The following is a 27,994-nucleotide window of genomic DNA, read 5'->3' on the forward strand; positions in this document are numbered from 1 at the left end:
AGGCAGGAAAGTCAAGAACAGAGATTTTTCTAGTGTGCTAAATGAAAGGCATACTCAGAGGACCCAACGGTTCTTTCTGCAATAAAAGTAGACCTGTTAGCTGAATATTCACTGCATCTTCATAACTTTTTTCTTACATTAAATAAGAGGTATATCAAACGAATATTTGCCTCCAGGAGTTAAAAAATAATAAGAAGCATTAGTTGAATGGTTGCTTAAAAAGCGGGGGAGAAGCCTATGCCCTCCATTGCTGACCAAATGTCTCCATAACCAAATTTTAAAAGAAAAGTCAGCCCAAGTGAAAAGCTAAATATTGAGGTGCCTTTTTGTTTCTTTTTCAGTTTCAGAAACAATATTTTAAATCTTAATGTCTAGCTCTCTATCTTGACATAAAATTTGCCCCGTCCTCTCTGAAGAGGTAGTCTTGACTGCAATTACACTATCTAATGACTAAAGTGAAAAATTGGATTCCTGACTGACCCCAGCAGGTTAGCTCCTTATGCTCCGATGATATAAGAGACCAGCTAACAAGACCTCACTATGCATAGCTTTAAACGTTATTGATGGCCCTAAAGCAATTCTACCCTTTTTAAAATTCTTTTGTGCGCCTGGTCTTGTTACCACCATAGGAGTGACTTACACACGGTGGGCTCATGATTCAGAGTTTCCTGTCATTTGTCTTACCTTCATGACATTACAATTGCACTAAATATTCCTCTGGTCTCCACATTAGCAGAGAGGGCAAAAGAAGTGCAGGATTGGTGTGTCCTGTGCTGTCATGGAATACCCTCTTCATTCTGTATCCCTTCTCATGCAAAATCATTCGAGTTTACATATCTTAGGCACTTTCTAGGACCTCTGATAACACGCTGTTGTCTTTCCTGAGACCTTTCAATCCATCTCTTCAGTTGAAGTTATGAAAGCCTGTTCTTTGGTGTGAGTGGACATGTTTTCCACGGAGTGTGTTTCTCAAGCACTGCTGTGAAATACAGAAACCCAGGCTCTTCTCTGAGGAATTCCAGTTCAGGGTGTCTCTGTGATGGAGTCGAAGAATATCTGATTTTAAAACTTCCAGAGGGGATTCTCATTTGCATTCAGAGTTTATCAGAGTTGTGGGGAAAACTGCCTTGGAAATTTTATTTCTGAGACTTCTCTGTTTATTTCTATACAAATACCAAGAAATGGCACCCAAATAGTCCTTTGCTGACCTCCCCCCACCCAAGGAAGGTGATACCCTTGATTTAGAAGATACAGAAACCTTTCCTTATCTCCAAATCATTTGCAACTGTTTCTTCTCAGTGGACACCATTTCCAGGAATCTAAAAGTAAGATCACATTTTAATAAACTTACTCTACCTAGAACCGTTGTCCTTTCTCTTCACTTCTTTTCCCCCCTCCCTACCAGGTAAAAACAATACACACAGAATGTCTGGAACTGTCAAGATCCCAAGAGGTAACTGAGGATCAAAATTAAGAGGCAGGGTGACATTTGTACAAGAAGAGTCCCCATCCTTCTATCTATAAACAAATCCTCTTTTCCCCTACTCATACTGTGGGATAAGATGGGAAAGCAGTAGAGAGAAAGGCTTTAGAGATATGCATATGTATAAAACCTCTTTTAAATATATCTACATACCAGTATTGCAATTCAACATTTAATGAGTTCTTCTCTGAGGCAGTATGATAAGTATTAAAGCTAAGGAGATCAATAAAATATCTATCTGAGCATAGGGTTACTTAGACACTTAGTCAATAAGGACAGCAAAACACTGTTATTAAGGTCAGATCCAAATATTAAATTTGTTGCGCATAAGCTATTTTTAATTTTTTTACATTTAAATTAGACCTACCACTTCAATGAAGATCGAACATATGAAAGATCGTCTAATGAAAGAACACTGGATGGAGGTTAATGGCCTGGATCCTCATCAGCCCACATCAGCTCCCCATCAGCCACTGATCTGTCTCAGGTTTCTGATCTGCTGAATCTGTGGATTTCCAAAGCCCCTTCCTGCTCTATGTCCTCAAGCTATTGCAATTTCCTAGCTAATGATCTATTTCTTATTATAATTCTGTTTCTGATTCTTTCCCCTTATTTCTCTTTTGCAGATTCTGTTCATGGGCATGATGACTGAGTACTATCACTACTTTTTCACAACCCTGGTAAGCACTTCAGGTGGAAGTGAATTCTATGTTATAGGAAACGTCTCCAGTTATTTCAAAAGTCAGCCCCACCAGTGTCAGAGGCAGGATAGTGTCATAGAGATTTATCTTACTTTCCTAAAGAATCCTGTAAATCCAGAAATGCTGAACAGCAGGTTCTTTCTTTCTTTTCTTTTTTTAACTAGCATCAGTGCATGTGCATCTGGAAAGGGATTAAAATGATATTTTCATTAAATAGGAACTGTCAAAGTGCAAACTAGTCATAAAGAAGAATCATCTACATTTTCTACATACATTAGAAGGCACACTAAAGTGTATCTTGGCTTTTTTGATCCTATGTGATTTACTCGCTTGTGTCCAGTAGATAGCTGGGTTAGCCAGGGGTCACCGACCAGGTGTTTTGAAGATCATCAAGAAAAGGAGCATGGGAGATGCTTTGCACAGCGAACATTTTTCACCATTAAAAAAAAAAAAAAATCATGGTTCTGAGCCTAAGAAATTCAAAAGAAACCATAACATCCTAAAGTTTGAGATTATCATATCAAGGGAGAATGATTCAGGGCATTTAACACATCAAAATGATGTGATAGCTCTCATCCAATTTTAAAAATCACACACACACGTGCACGCACACACTCCACTTTCTCACAGGAGAAGAAAACACAAAACCAATTTTCTTTGTTAATCTGTAACAGTGTGTCCAGTGAAATCCACCCCGGTTCTGGGAAATTTCCTAAGAGTAACATTTTACCAAATAAAATTGGCAAGGTAAGCTGGTGAGTAAGGGAAATAAAAGAATTTGGAACCAGAAGCAGGCAGCTGTCCTTGAATACATACTACTGATGGAAGCAGTGAATTCCACTCCTCACTCAAGTATCTCGGGAAGCATGAGGATACAGTGGACATCGTGAGACCAATGTACTGCGGCAGGTGTCACTGTTCCAGAGCTTGGGGCAAGGGAGTGGGATGCAGGGCAGAAAACCTTGAACCAAAGTTTCCATGATCGTCCCTCCCATCATTGACATCCTAATTAGAGCTTCTGTCAGAACAGTTGAAGAAACCCTTGAGAACTCCAAAGCATCTTAGTCAGGTCACAAGTACAGCCCTTCCCCCATCACCATGAACACCTGGGTTCTGCTCAAGGCAGCACGGACACCTGCCTCAGAACTTTCTATCATCCCTGGCTGTGCACACTCCTAAGAAATTTGAGAAAGAATTTGAACAATGAAACCTGAAAAGTCTGGTCTTCAAGGAGACAATTTGGGAACAAACAACTTGCCCTCAGTCTTTTTTCATTCTTCACTGACAAGCAGATGTTAAAAATCGGACCCTGGACTTTCCATATTCTATATTGCATAGGAACCTCAGTTTGTAGGTCAACCTAATTTTACACCTGTGTATAGTATTCATTTTAACACACCGCATTTTGTACTGTGGAGTCCATGAGGGATACCATATGTATCCTGGAATTTTCTGACTCCTTGTAGTTTGAGTAGTTTTCCTTCCATTCATTGAGCATGTTAAAGGAAATCATTCTTTTTAGGGTCTTATTCTTTAAATTTACTTCGTTAAGCATTTTCCTTTGGTTTTATCTGCATTCTGCCATGTTTTGCTTTTTATATTTTTATGATTCTTGCCCATGAGTATTGATAAAACTTAAAGAAGAAAGAAAGTTATATAGTACGAGGGGGAAAAATATAACACTTGAGAAGGCAGTACTCTTTTTCTGATACTGAGCCAGAAGCACAGATCTGCCCTCCTAAAGCTCTACAGTCTAATCCAACATTATCTTGGGAAAGGATAGCAGTGTAAAGAATTATTCAAAAGAACAAATCTGTGCGTATCTTCTGCAAATACAGATCATGAGGTGTTTCTGAAGCTACTTCTCCTTAGGAACCACGGCCATCACTGATCATGTACTAACTTGCATTGCACTTCCATAAAAGAGTTACACTGTTAGGAAATTTTTATGGAAGTTTTTCTCTTTTTTTTTTCCTGTTAAATGTTATGAAAGTTTGGTTTATTCTAAATGTGAGATATTTTTAATGACATATGTTAGAGTCAAACCTTTCTTCACAAGAAGAAAGTTGAAATTTTATATCATTTTAAGTATGAATCAACAAGGGCAAGTCGGTTAAGCATCTGCCTTCAGCTCAGGTCATGATCCCAGGGTCCTAGTCAGGCTCTCTGCTCAGCGGGGAGTCTGCTTCTCTCTCTCTCCCTCTGTCCCTCCCCTCCACCCCCACCGCTCATGCTCTCTCTCTCTGTCAAATAAAAATAAATAAATAAGTAAATAAAATCTTTAACAAAATAAATATGCATCAACATAAACCTCTGGATTACACTCAGCCTCATCTGTAATGGAAAACACGAGCGGGTTAAACTTTTCTTCCTGAAACATTATCTGAAAGGGAATTAGTTCTACTGTTATGATATTCGTGTTCATACAACCCTATGCTCCAGTTTATTCTCTGAAGAGAACCCTTCACTTCTTACTGAGAGCTTGCGTCCAGTGAACGTTCTTCATGCCCTCATTGTATGGGGCACGGGTCAATGAGCCAGGGAATGGTATTTTTTTCCTGCTGGAAGTGATCTTCCTATCACATGCATATGCAAGTTCAAATTTCATCTCCTTTACAAGATCTGAGGCAGCAAGAAGTGATGGAGAAGAGCAGTACTGCCACTGACAATTGGGTCATCCTTGGACTGGTCACATCACCACTCAGAACATCAGAGTCTTCATCTGTAAAATAAAAGCATTGGACCAAATGGGCACAAAGATTCCTTCCAACTCCCCAAACGCTATATTCTAGAAACAGAACTCTAACTTCTCAGAATACTGTAACCTGTGCCCAAGGGCATACTAATTATTAACAGCCAAATTCCTCTTCTTGATTTATCCAAATTCTGATAGTATTGCAAAAAATAGAGGAAAATGAAAACTGCTCACTCTTAGAGTTTCTCAGGCAGCGTGCAAGGGAAGAACAATGGGAAATGTTCTTTCATGAAGCAGTGTGAGGACAGCTATTTTAGTTTTAATCTACCTGTTGCTTCTGCAATCATTATTCTGTTTTGCATAAAGAACATTGAAAATGTTAACTCTTTCTTCTTTTGTCATTTTTAATACTGTGCAGGACTTATTTGCTTTAGATCTGGAACTCTATAGGTACAGTGGTGTAAATATGACTGGGTTTCGGCTGCTTAATATTGACAACCCTCACGTGTCCTCCATCATTGAGAAGTGGTCCATGGAGAGACTGCAGGCCCCCCCCAGGCCGGAGACTGGCCTCTTGGATGGCATGATGACAGTAAGTAGTCTTAAAATAAAATCATTTGAGATGATGTTTGCATTCCTTTAGGGGTTAGGTTAAGAATCTCATATGACTTCTATAGTGTGAGTGAAAGTATTATAACCTGTGCCTTGACTTGAATGAGAAAAGAAGGAGTAAAGTTTTTAGGTAATTTGAAAGCCTATGCAAGGCTACTATCAAAAACTGCTGCTTTCAGCTTTCGAACTGTACGTGCCTTTGACCAAAAAAAAAAAAAAAGTTAACAGGAGTAGCCATCACTGTCAGCCAAATGGAGACAAATAAGAAACCAAAGCAAGGCTGAGTGGAGAGAGTTTTAGGCCTGGGAATGTGGCCTTGGGAAGGGGGGCAAGGAGAAGAGGAGCAAGCTGCCTACAAAAGTGATGCAGAACCAGTTTGCCTTCCTCATTTCTGCCGCATCTCAGCGAGCGGTGCACACGTGGAAAAACGCCCGATTCACATACTGTTGGTGTGTTCACATTCTTCCTGCCTGGATATGCACAGGAACACCTTTGCAGACATTGACAGTAATTCACACCAGCCATATGTTCCCCTCAAAGCAGATGCCAGGCCCACCTCCTGACAGGGGAGAGGTACTCTGCTGAACAGATAAATTGCAAACTGCCTCATCAGAGAGCTTCTCACTAACATCATTTGTCTTTTGTTGTCAAACGCACCTACCCTAGCTTTATTTCTCTAATGAAGCTCCCTGCATGATGAAATAAAGAGCAGGAAATTTTTTTAAAAAGTTTTCTATGTAGGAATCGTGTCATCTAAAGGGAAAGATACTGGGAATGTGGGGAGGTAATAGCGTTTGAAATTGGCAAAGTATTTCATTCTCTGTTCCCATCATCTGGAGAAGCACTCTTGCTTTTAAGATGCAATTTACCGATAACTGATCATCTTGCAGAGAAATGAACTTGGGATTTCTTTTCTTTTTCCACCATTTTTTATGAGAAACAAATGAATAGAAAAAAATAAATGAATGAATTAAGTGGTTCTGGATGATTCCATGTTCAAGCTCCCTGACTGTTTTTCTTTCTTTCTTTTTTTTTTTTTTTTAAAGGTTTTATTTATTTGACAGAGAGAAAGACAGCCAGAGAGGGAACACAAGCAGGGGGAGTGGGAGAGGGAGAAGCAGGCTTCCCGAGGAGCAGAGAGCCTGATGCGGGGCTCGATCCCAGGACCCTGGGATCATGACCTGAGCCGAAGGCAGACGCTTAAGGACTGAGCCACCCAGGCGCCCCTCCCTGACAATTTTTCAAACCTGAAATAACTCTTAAAGAATACAAAGTATTCTGAGAGATAATGATGGAAAGCATCTTGATACAAATGAGCCTTGGGTGATTTGAAACATTGCTTTGAATAGGAACAAGTAAAGAATATCTAGGGAAATACTAGACCTTCTGAAAAGGAAGGGGGCAAGCTAGAGAGAGAGAGAAAAAGAGTCAGAGACAGAGAGGTATGCTAATACACCTGTTTCTCTCTTCTTCCTCTTGGATTTGTAATTCCAGTGAGTTCAAATATGGCTCAAACCCTCTGTCCACCCACCTTGCCTCCCATTGAGATTTCTACCACAGGCTGAGATCTCCAATAATTGTTACCTGTCCTTGGTATATACCACTAAAAAAGTTACAGTTTGGATCTGTTAACACAGTGTGTGGATTCATGCCAAACATTAAATATTCATCACAAGAATGGCTTAATTTACCAAAAAAAGCATCTATTGCATTCAATTATACTTAGCTGACAGGACAGTTTGTACATATTGACTGAGATGAGGAAAATCATTGAACAAGGATAGAGCCACGCAAGTCACACCAACTCAGGCCAGGCATGGGGTTCTGCTACTCCCCCAGGACTGCTGCCAGTGGCCTGGGCAAATGGCAGTCCCATGGGCAGAAAGCATGGTGGAGCCAAGTCCCAATGGATGGAAGAGGTCCCGTTTTGCCTAAAGTTTACTACTGTCATCTCACCTAAGAAAAGGATTTCTAGTCTTTGTTGTTGCTCTTGTTGTTGTTATTATAAACTATAAAAAAGGAAATGGGGATTTATCAGAGCAGAAGAGAAGGGCTCACCAGGGCACTAAACGTGGGGAGAGTAGATATATCAGGTCATATCTATACTAGTCAAAAAAAATGGTAGAACACAGCACCCACTCGAAGTCAGATCCCATGCAGATTGGTTTTCCCCCAGTTTTATTGAGATAGAATTGATGTACTTCATTGTATAAGTTTAAGGTACACAGCATAACAGATTGACTTACATATATTATGAAATGGTAATTGCAATAAGTTTAGTTAGCATCCGTCATCTCATAAAGACACAATAAAAAGAAAAAAAATAGATATAGTTTGAAATTGATCCCATGAAGTAATATTGACCTTTATTTACTCGAAGAGGCCATTTTGCAGTTCACGGTTTCCTTTTGACTTCTAGTAAAGGGGGCCAATTTGGGGATGTGGAAACTGAGTTATGGCGAGTTTAAAGGGTAGGTTTAAAAGTATCCAGTGGACTAATCTCTGAGTCAAGAGAGCACATGCCGTGTCCCCAAGCCAGGGCCCAGATCTAACAAATCTTTGTTCTCAGGTTGCCTCTGTACTCAACCCATTTTCTTCCCCACCTTCCTGATGAAAAGCCCCGTGGTTTCAGTTCCACGGGGTCTGTATTCCTCAGATCTCATGGTTCACTCTTTCTTGTGTCTGTAGCATTCGTGGTTCTCACTGCCTAAAACCCTCCCCTGTTCCCATTTGTTTGAATGCATTTCAGCAGAGAGGCCTGTTATTCTCTCTCCCATGGCCTGTTCTCCTTCGCTCTGTAGCCCTACGACCTCATATGCTATATTTCGATTTGTTTGCTTCGTGCCTTCCCCTACGAGAACATAAACTCCATGAGGACAGAGGCTTTGTCTTTTTGTGATCTGCTTTATCCCCAGCACTAGAAAAGCCCCGGCACAAAGCAGGCTTTCAATAAATATGCATCTAATAAGGGAACTAATGCTAAATAAATAGGAATTGAGCTTCTGCTAAGACCAAGATGTTACATGAAAAATATTCATATAGCCCTGAAATAAGTCTGTAAAAGTCCAAAGAGAGTTCCTATAAATAAAAAATAGGCATGCGTAGTGAAGATAAAGATTATCCTGAAGTAGACTAACAGCTATTTATATTTAAGTAATGCCATTACTAGAATAGAGTTGTGTTCTCTGAAATCATATGCATTATATACCAATACACTCCAAGGCGAATTTTCCTGTTGCCTTTTATAGTTATATTTTTGTGTGTGCTACATACATATACAGACGCTTGTATGAATATATAATTTAGAAATTTTTTAAAATATGTTTAAAAATACCCATGTATTTTTACTTCCACCTACTTATCTAATTTCCTCTTTCATATCTTTAACTATTAAAAATTTCTTAGAACATCATACACTAATAATATCTTCAAATAATATTATATATGTCAAAACATATCCAAATCTGAAAATCATGTCCAAGCTGAAAAATTTTGACTCCAGACTTAAGATGCATAGATCTAATTAACGAAAAAAAAATATTGACTTTAAAAATAGGGTCAAAATTGTGTTAATTAAGAAACCTGGTACTGAGTCAATAGAGTTCAAAAATAGTGAAACTCGTTATTTAAAATATCTTGAGATTAAAAAAAGAAAGTGTTTTATCAACTGAAGTGTTAACTCAATAGAAGTTTGGAGTAATTTTACAAAATCTACTTCATTTCTTTTCACTACATTTAAATTTCTCTTAGCACTTGGGCTGATTCAATCTACTGGCTTTTGGATAGACTGGGATAATGGAGTGGCCCACTTTTAGGTGGATTCCTCTCTGATTGTGAGCAAAAATTGTGTGTGATTCAATAGTGCACGGGAATCATAGAAACAACACAACTTTGATCTGTCATTGGCCTTCCCAGTTCTTCGAATGCATTCACAGCATCAGGTTCAGTCAGTAGCCTTATGTTACATGTGAGCATTTCCTATAATCATGATCCAAGACGGAGGCACCTTTGAGTGTCCACCCGAGTGTCCACTGCTGATCCCGTGATGAAAGACAACAGGCTGTGGAATTCTGCGGAAAAAGCAAGATCTTGCAGATGAGGAAAGCCTAGATTAAGTACTGGCTATGTCCCCTGAATAAATAAATGACTTGACTAGGTTATGTAGCTTCTCTGAGCCGCTTGCTTATCTTTAATCTGTGTAATAATCCTTTACAGTGTTACTTTTCAGATTAAATTAGATAATATATACAAAACCTCCAGGACATAGAATTGAATTTTCCTGGATGGTACCTGCTTCTACGCCAGTTTGTAGTGAATAAAGGAACAAAAGACATTCTGAAATGCAGAGGCAGAATCCTTACTTGTTTACAAGAGACGTATTTCTTGGCTTGTGCATGTAGCCCAGGATAGCTCCTTGCCGGGGACCTGTGTGACCTTGTGTGACCAGGGGAATCACCCAGGTGTGCTTTCCAACTCCACATATGGTCCTCTTTTCCCAATTTCTCACTGTGTCTCTCAAAAGCTGAAAAATGCATATTGAAATTATAATATGCCAACCTCTGTGCCACGTTTCACTGGATTTTCTAGAGTTGCTGCCCTAATTACTGAATTTCTAGATTGTGAGTACTTGATTATATCTTTGCTACCTTCCCCAGACCATTTTCAAACCCCAGTTTACTTGTGGGTTGCTCTTGCCGGCATCCTGGATGCTCAGGATGTTCACTGCCTCTCCCACCACTTTGGCTCCCGGGCAGCATCTACCCCCACAAAGGGACTATACTAATACACAATACTAAGAGACAAATTCCTGCTAGCTCTATGCTGTGGTGAGATATTAGGATTTTAATAGAGGAATCAGTGAGAGAGTAAATTTAGGAAATGACGGGGAAGGGTGTTATTTGGGAAAGCTTCTCTTTTAGAAAACTGCCTTGTCCATCCATATCAGGTTAGTGAATATTTCTGAATTTCCAGAGAAGATGGGAAATCTATACTTTTTGCCCATTTGCTCCACCAAGACTAAGTTCTTCCTTCAGAACTCCAATCTCCTCCAGTTTTTTCCAACAATGTTACATACCAGGAAGACAGCAAAATGTAAGGAGTCTATAAAGCCATATCCTGCTGTTAGTCCTCATTCCTAAGGGGCCACATCTCACTGGATTGCGTTGGGATCCCCAAGACCACATTCAGGTTTGATGATTTGGTAGGACTCACAGAAATCAGAAGAGCTGTTAAACTCCTAGTTGACAGTTTATTACAGCAAAAGGATATAGATTAAAATCAGCAAAGGAAAAGGTTGCAAAGGGCAAAGTCCAGGAGAAACTATGTGGGAACTATTAGTGGTCCTCTCCCAGGAAATTTGCATTGACAGTACTTCAATCTCTACAGCAATGATGTGGGACCACATGTATGAAGTGTTGCCAACCAGGGAAGCTCACCCAAGACTTGGTGTCAGTCAGTCACATAGGCATAGAACATCCCGTCGCTGACCTTACTCAGTCTCTGGCCTTTCCAGAGGGCAAACTGATACAGCATGGCCCAGGGCCCCAGATGAACAAAAATAGCCATTCACCATAAATCACATTGTTAAACTGTCTAGCATCGCCCATTACCCCAAAGAATACAGAAACACTATGATCAGGCAGGACAGTCCAAGGTTTCGGACATTATCTCCCAGAAGCTAGTCAAAGCCAGTCCTTTCTTTGGAATACATAGAGTGTGAGCACCCCAGTCCTGCTGAGTTAACCCTTTATTGCCCACTCTTTTGATAACCAAAACATGGTGTGAGACTGCTTTTCATATGCTTGTTTCATGATCCATGTTGTGGTAAAGAGATTTTCTTAGGGGCACTGAGTAATGTGGTTTCATCCAGGCTTTTGATATAAATAAAATGTGAACATAAACACCTTCAGAAAAATAAAATCTGAAACACAGGCCAATTTCTTTTATATTTACCTAAAATGACTCGAGAGTTGCTGCTCAGTAAGCTAGCCTCCAGCACAGAACTAAGAAGGGAAGGAAATTCAGGGGTGGTTTATTAGTGCTATAAAATAAGTAGAGACATTTCTCCTCCATCTAAGAAAACATTGCATGTCAAAGGGAAGCGTGGTTTTAGAATAAATGGTTTTCTTCTTTGAATTTGAAAAGGACTGATCAGGCCCATTGTTTTGAGTCATGTTATTACCCAGCCCAGTGTGGAGGCAGCCTTAACAAAGAAAGTCAAAATCCTTCCTAAGCCCAGCTTATGGAAAAGCTAGATCAAAACTTCACTCCTCACACTTCTCTATCAAATCTTTCAACTAGTGAATTAGTGAATAAACATACAAATTTGTAAAAAAGTATATTCCACTGCTAAAATGGTCCAGGTCCCAATAGGATAGCAATTAAGGGCATGAGTTCCAAAATCTAAGTTTACATCCTGCTTTGAAATTCTCACTTGCCTAGTAAGTTAGGCAAGTTATTAAAGTTATTTCCTAAAGTTCCTTCTCCAAGTCTCTATTTTCCTGTTGGCAAAATGGGGACAATACCTATTTAAAGGCATCATTTCAATAATTTAAGGTGATGACATGTGTAGAATGCTTATAATGCCTGGTGTGTAGTAAGTTGTCCATGAACAGTCACCATAATTGAGCTATTACTGTAATTATTAAGTCATCAGACAAATATTTGCTTCAGAGGCAGCTCAGCTTCATGGTTGAGAACATAAATCCTAGCACCAAATTCCTGGGTTTGAATCTTGATCTTCCCACCACTAGTTTGGGGACACCATTTAACCTGGTCATATCTTCACCCATAAAGGAGTAAAGGTTATGGTGAAGATACAGTGTTTGCAAAGTATTTAGAGAAGTACCCGACGTATAATAAGAACTTGATAAAAGTCACTATTATTATTGATTGAGTTTCAAAAAGTCTCATTCTGCCAATGGATTACTCTCCTTCAATTACACCAAATTAGCATAGCAGAGTAGTGAAGAACATGGGTGCTAGAATCAGATAGTCATGGGTTCAAACCCTGGCCAGGCAGCTGATTAGCAGAGTGGCCTTGGCCTAATCACCTAATTTTCCTGAGCCTCAGTTTTCTCATCTATGAAACTGATTGTATACCAGTTTTGAGCTGAAATGATCAAAACATTTTTTTAAGCTTTAACAATCACCACCACCACCACTACCAACCTAACTTCTATATGTCAATCATATAAGTGAAACAATTTATCTTAGAAGTACATCTTAATACCATGGGATTATGCAGTTCTCATAAAAATGTATTTTATTTTGGGCGTGAAATAACATTAGTTCCTTCAGCAAACATTTATTAAACAACTTTAAATATCGTTTATGTGCCAGTAACTGTGTTATCAACTAAAGAATGAAGTGGAACATTTCTGCATTCACAAAACTCATGTTCTTCTTGAGAAACTGCTGTCACTATAAATGCATATGGAAAATGCAAAGATAGAGATTGCACAGGATATAGATTTAAAGTGGGGATAAACTCTGGACTCACAGATGGATAAAGTGTGAGATGTAGTAACCCTTACCCTCTCTTTCCACTTCCATTAAGACATGCTCTCAATAAGTGCATAGTAAATGTTGAGCGAATCAACAGATTTCTGGGGGAAAAAACAAACAAACAAACATAATGATCTTTGATTTAACTCTACCAATTACCGGTTATATGTAGGACCCTACACAAGTCAATATCCTGTCTGGGGGTCAGTTTTTCTACCTAAGTAGTTTTATCTATCTGTTCTGTTGATTTGGGGAGATTGTTGAGAATTTCAAATGAAGTTCCAGTGAAAATCCTCAACTAAAATGTGAAGGTATTATACAATGTTATCCTTGAAGAAAACCATAGAGCAATACTTTTTATAAAATGCTAGCAGTTTTGTGTGAAATTTTGCAAATGAGAGAAATTTCATGAGGAGGGGAAGAATGAGATGCTCAATGCCCAAAAGCAAGGACTACTTACACTCTCTATCAAAAAGCAAATGCTGACAAAAGTAGGCATATTCCACGCAAGTTACACAGGTCTGTGGTCAAAAGGTCTTCCACAGCGTGCTGTTGGATTTGATTCCACAACTCAAACCTTCTTGACTCCGGTAAATGGAAGTGACCAACAAAGTATCCCTATTTGGAAATTACCTATTAGCTTTGTTAGCAGCTGTTTCTTTCCACCAAATAGAAACAAGTAAATAAATGTATAAATAGGTATAAGTCCTGAGAAACAAAATCTGATATTGAAATGTTGAGGTTTAGTAGCTTCTAACTCAATGTAGTTGATCTTAACACCTTGCTTAACATAGAAAGTGCTCCAAAAATGTTTGTTCCCTGAATCAAGTCTTTTGTGGCTGATGTGAGGGTTTTGTTTTTTTTTTTTTTTTAAGAACTCAAAACAAAGCAGAGCTATCACTCCAATTTACTGTGGAGTATGAGGTATTATTTTAGAGAAAAATAGCTATCAGAGAGTGAAAACTGTTCAGCTGGAGAATAAATAGCTGTTGAGATCAGACAAATAGGAGATAAGGAAGCAGGTAGAATGATTATGCAGGTAAAGGAAGGGAAACAAAGGTGGAATTGAAGATGTGGTGTGTGTTTTCTTCCACAGACTGAAGCAGCTCTGATGTATGATGCAGTGTACATGGTGGCCATTGCCTCCCATCGGGCTTCCCAGCTGACTGTCAGCTCCTTACAGTGTCATCGACACAAGCCATGGCGCCTTGGACCCAGATTTATGAACCTAATCAAAGAGGCAAGTGCTACTCATTCATGGCCCAGTTCTTTCCTAGCCATAGTGATTTGACTTGTTCATTTAGTGTGGTCTTCCTACATGGCTCTGTTGGCATGATATCTATAAAAGAGGAGAAACTATCATCAACCAATCTGTTGGGATTTCACTGATAAAAGACTGTTGACCAGGAACTTTCTTGTGTGATGTTGAGAAGTTCAAAAAAGCTACCAGATCATAACATTCACCTCCCTTCATCTCAACTATGGTCTCCATTGCTGCTGGCTCTCCTCCATATATGTTCATAAGTTCATCGGTGCTTATTCCATGCCCCATTGAGACAAAGAGTGGGTTGGCCCATCACTGCAGGGTACCAGGGATAGTTCTCACATTATCAGTCCATAATTCCAGTGATTCTTTAAGTATCAGGTTGTATAGGACTGAATAGAGGGACCTCTTTGTCCTAATGATATAATAATTATATTGCCATTTGTCAGCAAACCAGAAAAGTCCAGTCTATTCAAAACTTACCAAGTGTACTAAAAGATTTTCAAGAGTACAGGGTATTTGGTGAAGGTGAGTTTTTCATGATTACCCTGGGATCCTGGACTATCGCCTACAATTTCCTTTTCTCTGATGTATTTGACTTCTCTTCATCAAATCCTGTTCTAAGACCCTGAGATTCCTCATAGATATGTATCCTTGGATTACCTTTGACATCAACATACATCTCAGGGTGTGTGTGGACTTGACAAAATGAAACAAGGCTTAACTGAGTACACACCGTACTCTGTGTTGCTGCTCTAATGTTTTCTCTATAGGAGGCAGAAATTTACCTCTCAAATGAAGAATATCTTCATTGCCTTCTGTATTGGAGAAGGCTGAGTTGAGACAAAGCCATTAAAAGAGAAGAATGGGAGGGACATAGTGCAAGAGAAGAATGCCAGGCCAAGAGCAAGGAGAAATCCTACTTTGGGCTCCATCTCTGCTGGTCTCTTTAGCACCTACAAACCCTCTCATGGTTGGTTTAATCTGCTTCCCCATTGACAGCTGCCTCTGATCCATAAGGGTGAGAACCAGAGAAGCAGTATGCATGAGGTTTAACACTACTCAGGCTCCAGAGCAAGCTGGATCTAGGGTATGGCAAGCAACAAAGACTACCCTGGGTACCTGATTTAAGGAGGCACTCACTCTCAGGTTTGAGCTTATAGGAGACTGTGAGGGAGTACTTCCTTAAATTTTGTGCCCTTGGGAACCTCTCTGATCTCACTGTAGTCCTGGCATGGTTGCTTGGGTTTAAATCTCAGCTCCACTAACATTTATGAGCAATATAATCTACACAAGTTATTTAAACTCTCGTGTCTCGATTTTCTCTTCTGTAAAATGGAAATAACACCTTCTATCTCATAGTATTATTGTGAGGATAAAAATAAGGGTGTGAAGAACAACACAGAAACGTAGTAAGAATCTGAGATATTAGCTCTTCTCTTACAATTGGGATACTAATAATAGCCTCATTCAGTTTACTGAGTGTGATGCCAGGAATTTAAACCCGGCAACAACAACAACAAGGAAATCACAAATAGGCATGAAATGAAATACACTTTCTGATGGCTACACAAATCTGACATACTGTGCCTAATGGAAAAACATTGCCCAGCTTCTGCTCTCCCTGCAGCGATCATGGCTAGGTCCTGAGTCGCCATCCTGATCACCTTGATCTTTAACAAGAAAACAGCTGGTTTCCTTTCATCTCCTGCCAGTGCAAGGAGAGGCAGGAGGCCACATGAAAGCTTAGGATCAAACACTTGGAGCACCCCAAGCACCTTTTTGCTTGTACTTAGGTTGCATAAGAAAGTAAAATTACCAAGCCACAGTTAAGGATGTTTAAAGAAAGAATGAACTCCAAGATGAGGGACCACATTGAAAACAAGAAAGTATTTTACCATCTTTTACTCCAAAGAGCAAATTCCCCATTCTCAGGCTCCACAGTTAGGGGTTGAAAGGAGAGGCGGGTCATGGATTAAAAACTTTTATCGATCATCTCTTTTTTTATCCCGAGTTACGATGCTATATGTCACTCTTGGCAGGGTATAGGTACCTGCAGAGATGGGATGGGGATGACCAGGAGTAGTGTCCCAGTCTGTTGAAAGATTGCACAGAGTGAATTCTGAGACAGGCCAAAACATGCAAAAGTCAGAGAATGTAGATGTTTCTTTCAAGGAGTACATAATTCAACAAAACTTTGCAGGCATCAGGTTTTATTAAGAAACATGAAATAAGGCACATGGTCCTAAAACTTCCCCGGGTCCTTTCTTTTAGTAACTCTCACTTTCTAAAGGATTTCCAAACTCTAATCAGAAATCATGTAAAGGAGCAAGTCAGCAGATTGAATTTATGGGGTGAAGATCAAATTCGTCACAGGAGGTAAACTTTCTGAGCTCAGAGATGGTTGTGTGTGCACTAATCCCTGATAACTTCACACATCATTTAGAATCAGTAAGCCTTTCAGACAAGTCTTTCAAGCTAACCACCCTTCAATGTTTCAGGCTGACTAAAGAGGAAGAATTAAAGAACATTTTAAACCTGGTAGAGTGTGTTATAGTGTCATGTCTCTGGGCATTTGCTAAACAAATGTATTAGGAGATTATAAATTCCCACCCAGCAAGCAGTACTGGGGCTCCATTACACAAGTAACATTAACTTGGCATGACAGGGAACTATCTTCTCCCAAACTGGAAGATGTGGTTTCTACTATCTACTAATATAAATTCTACATAATGGAGTAATGGCAGGATTCCTTTGAAGCTATCCTATGTCTGGGATAAAACCTACACTCATCAGCAGGATCTGCAGGCTCCCCAGTGATCTGGTTCCTGATCTATGCCATCCCTCTCATCTCCTGCCCCAACCCCCAGCATTTACTGAAACTGCTGGGGCTCCCTGAATTTGCCGTTATGCTCCTACCAGATTCTCTTGTTTCTGACTGAAAGGCCTTTATGTCTCAACTCAAGTGCTAGCTTCTGTGTGCTTACCTTGACTCATAAATTTTGGCTCCTTACCTCCATTATAGTTGTTGTTAGAGCACCATATTTACTTACATGTCTATTTCCAAGCTGTGCTTTTCCAGTCTTGTTTCCCTAGTTTTTGAGTAAGACTTCGCATAGAATGAACACTCAATAAGTAGATGCCAAACAAGTGAATGAACTAATAAATTAATGAATGAACAAGCAAAGGAACTGAAGAACACATGCAACCTATAAGCAAGTACTTTAGGACACACTCAGTACATGAATATCACATCCAGAAACAATCCGATGAGGCAAAAACCAGGATCAGTGAGACTTGCCTACCAGGACCATAGGTTCTGGTGGGACAGGGAGGCAGGGATCTGAGGAATAGGCCAGCCTATTTAACTCTGGCACTGGGAGCACAGACCCCGAGATTTAACTGCAATTTGCTATCTAAGTGAACTTAGTCATTGAGGATCTTTGTTCTCAGATTCCTCTTCTAAAAATTTGAGATAAAAAAACCCATTCCATATGTTCATGGGGATTACATCTATGTATAGCCTAGCAAGATGTGTGGTATGTGGTGGTTGCTCAATTAAGGGCAGCTACCATAAATGGAATGTCCTGCTAAAAAATGTCTATCAGGTAAGGCAGTTGTCAGGAAGAAATGAGGCAGTGCATATGAAACATTAAATATATTGCCTAGTGTAGGTAAGCACTGCACGCTTGCTATTGTTCTTATTGGCATCAACATTATTGTTATTGGAGCCCAAGATGAAGTGTAGTATTTGTAAAAACGAGGACAGGACCTAACAGTGGAAAGTCAGGAGTTCTGTGGAGATAGACATGGCACGGAAAGCCAACTGCAGTGATGCCAGGGAATGAGGGAACTTTCAATCACGGAGCACATGCATGACTGTTCGGGAGGGACCCAAAACATTAGGTAACCAGCAACCAGGTAGAGTTATCAGAAAACCCTGGCAAACCACATCTCAGGTTAGTCTGAGAAATAATAGCTGAATGTGGGGGCTTAGGAAGCAAAAGTACTTCCTGTCTGTGGTCAGAGTTACTCTGGACCCAGAGTAAGTTCCAGCTGGTTGTGGGGCAATCAGGGGGAGCAGCTGCAGCAAGAGCGAGCACAGTGAGGCATCTGAGGAGAGGAGGCTCTGTAATCACAGGTTCTGGGAAGGGCAGTGAACAGTGAGTGCAGTGAAGTGAATCATATACTTTAGGTTATGTCAGTGGTTCTTAACTATTTCCTGGGTTACAGACCCTATGTTAAAACTGTCTTAATTGTTCCCACGAAAGGCATACAAATTCATCTGCAATCTCAGGGGCCTTATAAACACCCTGGTTTGCCTGAAACCCATGTTAAGAGTGTCTGAATTGGGTGTGGAAAATAGAATTTGGTTGAAAGAGTGTTGCAGTATGGTGAACGGCAAAAGTATAAATGAAGCATAAAGAGTTCTGTTGGGGTCAGAAATAGTGGTCCCATGTGGAAGTGGCGAGAAATGAGTTAAAGTAAATATGGAGAGACAAGTGGTGAAAATTGCCTGCTGAGCTGAGAAATTCAAATTTGATTGATAATTGATTGGTAGTCACTGTTCTTGAGGCACAAAAATATGGTATTTCAGATATTTATCTTGGTAGCCTTCTGTAGGTTTGATCAAAGCAGATAAACCCACAAAGATTATTGAGGGATTATAGATATCTTGGTTTTGAAGTGATCATCATTCATAAAGAGCTAAAGGGGGAAAAAATTGCTCAAGAGAAACATACGAGTATTTCTTGACTTCTTCCTTAGGTCTAAATTCATACAGCTATTGTAAAAATTCACTTGGTTGTTCTGCTGCCACCCTCACATCAGCAAATTCCCAAATAGAAAGAATCTTGTTTTCTCTATTAAATCTATTATTGCTACATAAACCCAATGTCAATAAATGACAACGTTAACTAGGATGCCAAACAAACACAACTAGTGGGACAATAAAAACAATTTAGTTTTGTTCCCACTGTCCACTTAAAATTATTCAGTGAAAATTGGCATATTTTACATGATTTTTGTGTTTACTTAAGGTAATGAGTCCTAGAGTTCCTTTAAGTGGAACCTCAACTTGGTAATTAGAAGCTCTATTCTAATATTAATCAGAAGTCCAACTTGATTTAACATCAAATTTCTCTTCCCTTTGAGCTCCAGTCTGCTGGAAGACTAGAGATGTGAAAGAATGTGATTTGTGGTTGGTTTCTCCTCTTTCTCCTTTCTTTCCTTCCTTCCTTCCTTCCTTCCTTCCTTCCTTCCTTCCTTCCTTCCTTCCTTCCTCACCAAGGCAGTAGCTGTTGTATCTCCTACCAGGCTCAAAGAGAGTGAGGACACTTTTACTTGTTGGAACTGCTCTGTGCTCTCTGCGATCAGCAAATAGTCTAAGCTAGTGTTCCCAGGTGGGTCTGGGGAATTCTTTTTTTTTTTTTTTAAGATTTTTATTTATTTGACAGAGAGAGATACAGTGAGAGAGGGAACACAAGCAGGGGGAGTGAGAGAGGGAGAAGCAGGCCTCCCGCTGAGCAGGGAGCCCGATGCGGGGCTCAATCCCAGGACCCTGGGACCATGACCTGAGCCGAAGGCAGACGCTTAACGACTGAGCCACCCAGGCGCCCCGGGTCTGGGGAATTCTTAAACCTAAGTCTTTTTTTTTTTTTTTTAAGAATTTTCTTTGACTCTTTATGATTTTCTGTTGGGCAGTCTTTCCCGATGTTTCTTTGACCCAACCAATGGATCTCTTTTAGATGGGAGCGTAGGTGTTTCCTCAGCCCCATGACATCCAGTGGTACAGAGCTTCCTCACCCCTGTAGCTAGTCCTTGACTATACTACCCCTGAGGCACTCTGGATTCAAATCTGGCACCCACTCATTCCTTCCTTGGGTATCCTGGGAGTGCCTCTGACCATGATGCAGCACTTCCTGGTTGGCCCTCACCTCAGTTGGTCAGCTCTTGAGTAGTCCTCTTTTGTCACCTAGGAACCACACCACAGTCCATAGTCTACCCTGACTTCCTCATGTTTGAGCCAGCCATTGGTCTTCTCCTCCAACTGCAGCCAACTTGTTTCAGATTTCTCTGAATGGCCCCCTGAAATCCTACTTACCAGGATTCAAAAATGGCATCCTGAAGGCAGAAGAGTGTGGACTCAAAGAGAGACAACAGCTCTCTCCAGAGAAATCTCTCCAGCAACTACCTCTACCACAAATGTGATCTCTTTTATAAATCTCATGGTCAGGTCCAAAAAATCTAGGACAATCTCTGATGGGCACTTCCTTTGTACCTATGCATAGGGAACTTGGGAGTATTTATCTACCCACTCTAGTATCCTGATATCTATCATATTGGTAACTAGGTTGAAACATTACAGTAAAATAGAACTTGTCACTCAAACCAGACTTCTACAGGTTGTCTAAACTTCTCCATCCACCTCAGAACACTCATCTAATTAATTAAGTCCTGTTAATATTCTATCCTAAATGTTTTGCAAACTTCCTTGCCCACTGCCCTCATCATTTCTCACATGGAACAACCCTTTTATAACTATTGTCCACATATAAAGTGGGCATATAAAGTCCACATATAAAGAATGGTGTACATAAGCGTGTAGTAGGTATTCCACCCTCTACAAACATACACTTACTTGTAGTTTTCTTCATTCACCATGCTTTTCTCACATAGTGAGACAGATGGGCTTCTCTTTTCTGGACTAAAACCTGCCTTATGACACCCCTTTTGTCATATGTCTTTCAGCCTGGAAAGCACTGCCTTTCATTGTTTACTTGGGCTATTATTCAGAACTCATTTTCTCTAGTGATCCTCTCCAAAACCTGTATTTGGGGATGATCCTCCACTGAACTCCATAGCTACTTTACATCTCTATGTTAGCACTTAATGTGCTTCATCCAGACACTGTAAGACCTTTCCCTAGAACAAGGACAAAGTCAATTTATCTTTGTGTCCTCAGAGCTGTGCCTGTACATGGCAGGCATTTAAAAGATGCTTATTGAACAGAACCCAGGAAGTTAAAATCCACCAAACTCTTAATAAATTTTGCTGAGCTAATGCTTACTTTTAAACTATATAAATAGTTCCTAATTGATCTGGCCCAAAATAAATTTACTATATAGGAGTGAAAATTACTTCCAAATGCTTGTGTATATGGGATATCACTGAAAATATGGACTGTTTTCTGCCACTGTTTCACTATGAAATGGTAATTTATTTATTCTATTTTGATGAAGTGAAGATTATTAATTTGAATATATAAATGAGATTATTGAATTTAAGATTTTAAAAATCAAAGCGTAGGGCGCCTGGGTGGCTCAGTCGTTGAGCGTCTGCCTTCAGCTCAGGTCATGATCCCGGGGTCCTGGGATCGAGTCCCACATCGGGCTCCCTGCTCGGAGGGAAGCCTGCTTCTCCCTCTCCCACTCCCCCTGCTTGTGTTCCTGCTCTCACTATCTCTCTCTCTGTCAAATAAATAAAATCTAAAAAAAAAAAAAAATCAAAGCATAGAAGATGAAATTCTCCAATGAGGCACCTATATATTGTCTTGATATTTATTTGGACTTTTACTTAATAGATCAGTATCGAGTGTTTGAGGTTTTTTAATATGGGATCCAGGTGAAAAATTACAGAGTTGAAAAAATTAAAGCCCCTGAAGAAGCAAAGCTCTGACATGTTTTCATCCCGCTGTGGCTCCACTAACACTTCTCATTATTGCATGCCATTTGATTTTGATTGCCAGGACAAGCTGTCCCTTGGATTAATTAGACAACATTGGATCTGGCAGCAAACGCACTCAAATCTCTACTGTTTGGAAAAGATTGCATTTGTAGTTCTCATTCTGCACCTATTGAAAACCACCTGCATTCCAGCTCAGTCTTCAGCACCACCACCTAGTTTTGCACTGTGTAAATGAAACCCATTTACCCTGGTACCCCCTCACACTGAAGACATTTAGACCTGAAGAGAGAGGTGGATTTTTCAGGTCCTTTCCTCCATTCCCATACAACTCTGGACAAAGAAATGAGATCAGTTCCTAAATGTTCGTAGTTTACAGTTTTACTAATTATGTACACTGTCTTATATGTAACTAAGGTGCTAAGATACCTATCTCTGAAATTGGCAATCAGTGACTAAGTGAATAATCACCTGTCAGAAATGAGAAAAGGGGGTGTTGGAATAGGATGGGAGGTTTTGCCAAATTCTCCTTAGTTTGTATGTTTCTAAATAACATTAGTATTTATCAGATAGCTTTCAAAGACTCAGGTCAATTACCCTCCTTCTCCTATTCAGCTACTAATATCCTGCTTCTACACTCATTGATTAAAGAATTTACTTTCAATACCACAGTCTACATGCATGTGTATATGTGCATGTGGGCACATGCATATGCAAGTGTTTAATTTACTTAAAGGAATGTCATATAGACATATGATGATGTTTGGGGTGGGTGTGTTTTGTGGGTGTGTGTGTCTATATATTTCATTCAGCAGTTTGCTCTTCTAATCAATCTTGCTTAAGTTTTGAAATATATCTAGGTCGATGCATATTTATTCCTTTTCCAGTTTATTCCTTTTCATTGAAATCTACTACTCCCTCATTCATTCATTCAACAAATATCTACTGAATACATAGTGTGTGGCTGACACTATTCTAGACATCAAGAATGCAATAGTGGGGGAATCAGACATATATAAAAGGAAATACAGTACTTCAAATGATGACAAGGAGCATCAGAAAAGCAAAGTTAGAAGAGTGTAGGGTTTCAGGCGTCCTTGAAGAAAAAAAACCCTCCATTGCTATATTATATAGGGTAGTTAGAAAGCATCTCATGGCTAATATGAAACTTGAGTAAAGCCTTGAAAGAAAAGAGGGAAACAGTTATGCAAATATTAAGAGAATAAAGAACCCAAGTAGAGGAACAATTCATTTATTGAAAATACAGTTGAGGCTTAACAACATGGATTTGAACAGTGTGGGTCCACTTATATGAGGATTTTTTCAATAAATACAGTACTGTAAATGTATTTTCTTTTCCTTATGATTTTCTTAATAGCATTTTCCTTTACTTGCTTACTTTATTGTAAGAATACACTACATAAACACGTAACATGCAAAATATGTATTACTCAACTATTTATGTTATCAGTAAGGCTTCTGGTCAACAGTAGACTATTAGTAGTTAAGTTTTCAGAGAGTCAAAAATTATGTGCAAATTTTTGACTGTGTGGGGATCAGTAACTCTAACCCTTGCCTTGTTCAAGGGTCAGCTATACTTCAGTGTACTTATCCATTCCCTTATGAATAGATATTTTTAATACTTTTTTTTTTATTCTTGGCATATGGAAATAATGGTATGATGAACATCTAATAGTTTCTTATAACCAATACAAGATTTGCCCTAGAGCAGCACTGTCCAGTAGAAATATTATGTGAGTTACACAGATGTTAGATTTTCTAGTAGCTATGTTAAAAAATTAAAAGACACAGGTGAGATTAGTTTTAATAAGATATTTAATAGAGTATATCCAAAATATTATCACTTCAACATGTAATCAATATAAAAATTATTATTTAACTTTTTCTCATAATAAGTCTTTTAAATCCAGTTTCTATTTTAAACTTACAGCACTCAGTTTGGATTATCCACATTTCAAGTATTCAGTAAATCTTGGTGACTAAATAAATAAATGTTTTCTTAATACATTATCTCATCCAACCAGGCTAACTAGGGAAAAATATGAAATCAACATATATGGGATCCATATTTTTATCTTGATAGACATGGAACATATTGATTAGCTATAATAAGTATCTACACAACAAAGACAATAATTTATATGACCAGAGTAATTTTTTTATTTTTATTTTTTTATTTATTTTTTATTTTTATTTTTTTTAAAGATTTTATTTATTTGACAGCGAGATATAGCAAGAGAGGGAACACAAGCAGGGGGAGTGGGAGAGGGAGAAGCAGGCTTCCCGCGGAGCAGGGAGCCCGATGCGGGGCTCGATCCCAGGACCCTGGGATCATGACCTGAGCTGAAGGCAGACGCTTAACGACTGAGCCACCCAGGTTCCCCTATTTTTTTTATTTTTTATACTTTTTCAATTTAAATTCAATTAACTAATATATAATGTATTTTTGGTTTCAGAGGTAGAGTTCAGTGATTCATCAGTCTTATATAATACCCAGTGCTCCTTACATCATGTGCCCTCCTTAATGACCAGAGTAATTTGAGTAACTCAAGACCGAAGGACTTGATTTCCAGGTTCTATTGATCACATTATCTAAATAATTAGACAAGTGCCCTATTCCCACCCCCTTTACACCCCTTGGGTCTCAGATTTGTGTTCCTGCCCATTTAGTTGATTTGCAAGTACAGAGCCAATCCATTCCATTTCAGAAAATGAGCCACCACATGAACCAGGACCAAAGGAAACTAGTTTATGAAAAAAAAAAAAAAAATCCAGGTGCGTATTCTAAGATAAATCCTTAGGAAATAAAAACTCGTTTACTCAAAGTGCATGGAATAGATATGGTTAAAGTCAGCAGATTTTGAGTTGGAAATCAAATACTGGCAAGAAAAGCCATTATATTTTTAAATTGCGCAGTGATCCATGCAAGCTGTTATTGCAAGATAATGGGTTATAAACAACACACATAATAGTTAAAATAATTATATATTGAACAGATGAGAATATGATAAATGCATCATTTCAGTTCCTGAAATAGCTGACATCCAAGGAAGTTATGTGGTCTAAAGTTTATGTTGATCATTTCTTCCTTTGCTTAATGTTTGTTTTCATCACCATTATTATGCATACTTCAGATTTGTTTTTAAATAGCTTTTCTGAGAACGGGCTTAAAATTGTGGGTGACTAGGTGGAGCTCACATTGCTTAGATGGAGGGTGAATTTCAGAGATTTGTCATTGTATCACATTCTGGGGACCTGAGTAAGCAGTAATTGTACAGTTAGACCATCAAGCAGGCTTCCCACGGAGCAGGGAGACCTGAGTCATGGCTCATCATACAATAGATACAGAGTGAACCTCCTTTAATTAAACAAGTGAAATAACACCACAGTGAATTGCCCTCGTTAACCCTTCTATTCAGGAGACAAAGTGTAGACTAATTTTTGAAATCTATAAAATTCTTTCTCTGTTCTCTTTTCTCAACACCATTCCCCCCTCCACCCCCAAGTTAACTTTCTCTCTTGATCTTACTCTTAGTAATTCCGTGAAAAAGTGTTAGCAAAATGAAAGTTCACTAAATGAATGACTGTAATTAAGGAGTCAAGTACTTAAAGGCATAATTCCTTTCCTACACAATCATAGGCCAACAGGGAACTTCTAAACCTGGAAAACCTTCAAAATTCAAAGAAACATCTCTTTAGAGTTGGATTGAGGTATAAGAGCTGATTTGGGGGGGTGAAAATAAACTAAATCTGTCTGCTCTTCCACTCTTATCACCATAGGCACCATGGCCTTAAGGAAGTCAAATGATCTCACTTCTTTGATATGCGTGTTGTATAGTCTATTTGTCCAGCTCTTTGGAGAAGAGGGAAGGGGTCAGGAGAATGGGGTAGGGCACAGTTGTTTGTTCCTCAATGTAAGCCTGTAGCCTTTCATGGGTATCATGGCAAGTGGGCAGAAGATCCTAATTCCCAGGTCTTGCTACCTTCCCTCTACCTTTCTCCCAATACTTAAGTGAGCAACTTTTAGAATTGCTACTTTATTCAATCATACCTTCTACAAATATTTTGAGTATTTATCAAATGCAAGTGGTAGAATTCAAAGAGAAGTAAAACATTTCCTGCCATCAAGGAGTTAATAATCAATGGATAAGATAGCTGACATAGTTAATATATAATTATTATGCATAAATACATAATAAATACATAATTGACATAATACAAATAGTTAAGATAATAGTTTACATAGTTAACATGATGCAAGACCTGAGGAAGTACCGGAGAATTAACAAGGAGCCCCCTACAAAAACACAGAATCAATTCTCATGTTTTTCCCTCTTAAAATATTTGCCTCCCATAACTCTGATTTTTTTCAATCTGAGCAGTAAGTTTTGGAATAACCCCTCTTCTGGCTGTAAAACTCCTGCAATGTGACTCAATAGCCAATTCAATATGCAGCATTTATTTTTACAATACTGCATTGTTAATGGAACCCATTCTTCAGGCACTCAGGGCAAAAAGAGAGACTCCTTGCCAAAGGCTCATATTGAAAATGTGCTTGGTGATTCATTTAGTATATTTGATTATTCTTCAGAATTCCCAGACTAGAAATAGTGAGCTCACCAATGCATAAAAAAATTGATGGTGCTAAACATTGATATGAATCAATAAAATTATGACCAGAGTATATGAATCAATTAACAAAACTAGAGAGAGAATTGTCAAACATTGCCCTTCTAATAAAAATTCTATTTAAAATACAAATAAAAGAAGAGGTGACAATTTCCAGTTGTGTTCAGGCCTGGCAAGTATTGACACCTACAACTCAGCAGTCAGTCTAAAGTAGCCATAGTTTAAAGCTAGAAGGTTCTGACAATAAAATTTAAATTCAGATTTTTTTTTAACATGGATAATCAAAAGTCAGGAGCGCTATTTTCCTTTGCTATATTTTTGTGTTTGGATCAGCAAGTGAATTACTTTCCATGACATGGGGGCAAACCAATCCATTCAAAGAAGGAAAGCTTATTATTGTATATGAGTACATATATATAACAACTTTCCATTAAGCCTTTCTCATAATGTGTTAAGGTGGTATGCTTCTAATACACGTATGTGTGCACACACTCACACTCATATATACTTGAGTCTTGAATTCAAGAAAAAGACCAGTGTCATTTGGTCCTATTACTTCTGAGCAATGTGACTAAGCAAGTCACATCAACAGTCTCAGTGACCTTGAAATTCTATGAGTCTGTGTCCTTACAGTAAGTATTCTAACAAGTGGAAGGAAGGCTGATCAACTACTTTTCACTTGACCTCAGGAAGTCTTACTTCCACTTTACATAAGGAAATGGAGGCTTAGCAAGGTTGGATAACTGGTCCAAGGTTACGAGCTAGAACACAACCCAGCTATACTCTTAGACTGTTGAGTTGACGGTCTCCATCTCTGTACTCTACTGCCTATCTAAGATTCCAGAATTTTAAGATTACTAGATAAAGCTTTAATCTCTACCTAGTACTATGCAATTAGCCTGCCCCAAAACACTTGACAATGCTTCTTTATGTATGTGCTTTTATTTATTATTTATTTAATAAATATGTTTAATAACCTTGTGGTTATTCAGCAAGATTTCGCAGAGTCCTCTGAGTGCATGACAGCCTGAAAAGTCACAGATGCCAGTGACCCAGAGTTTTCCTCTGCCCTGAAGAATGAAATGACCAAGGGTTTTACTGCATCTGGCTCTCTTTGGCCAGTGGGTATTCACACTTCTTTGATGCAAAATATGATTGTGTCCACTATACTTCCTATTCCTCTCATTTGCCCTTTAGTACGGTATACTAAAGAATTGAAACATCTAGACTGCAAATATAGTAACACATAACTTCTCTGAAGTTCAGTTTTCAGCAACTTCGCCTATCTGGCAGAATTACTTTTTACTCCTTAAATGGCACTGTAGAAGGGTAGCTTGTTAAAGTTTCATGGTAATATGGCAAATTTCCCAATTCCCTCATATTTCAATTGGGAAAACGGA

General features: G+C 38.9%; 1 protein-coding gene across 6 annotated transcripts in view; it reads left to right on the top strand.

The window, feature by feature from the left end:
* The window catches only part of GRIK1 (glutamate ionotropic receptor kainate type subunit 1), a 376,698-nt gene that overhangs the window by 266,992 nt on the left and 81,712 nt on the right, over positions 1–27,994 (top strand). For all 6 annotated transcript variants that reach the window (XM_078054385.1, XM_036111233.2, XM_078054366.1 and 3 more), the window contains exons 5-7: positions 2,110–2,163; positions 5,298–5,471; positions 14,094–14,237. In XM_078054385.1, the coding sequence (XP_077910511.1) occupies positions 2,110–2,163; positions 5,298–5,471; positions 14,094–14,237 (372 nt within the window). The remainder of the gene's footprint in view (positions 1–2,109; positions 2,164–5,297; positions 5,472–14,093; positions 14,238–27,994) is intronic.

This window comes from Halichoerus grypus, chromosome 1 (assembly GCF_964656455.1).
Source record: "Halichoerus grypus chromosome 1, mHalGry1.hap1.1, whole genome shotgun sequence".
Lineage (NCBI taxonomy): Eukaryota > Metazoa > Chordata > Mammalia > Carnivora > Phocidae > Halichoerus > Halichoerus grypus.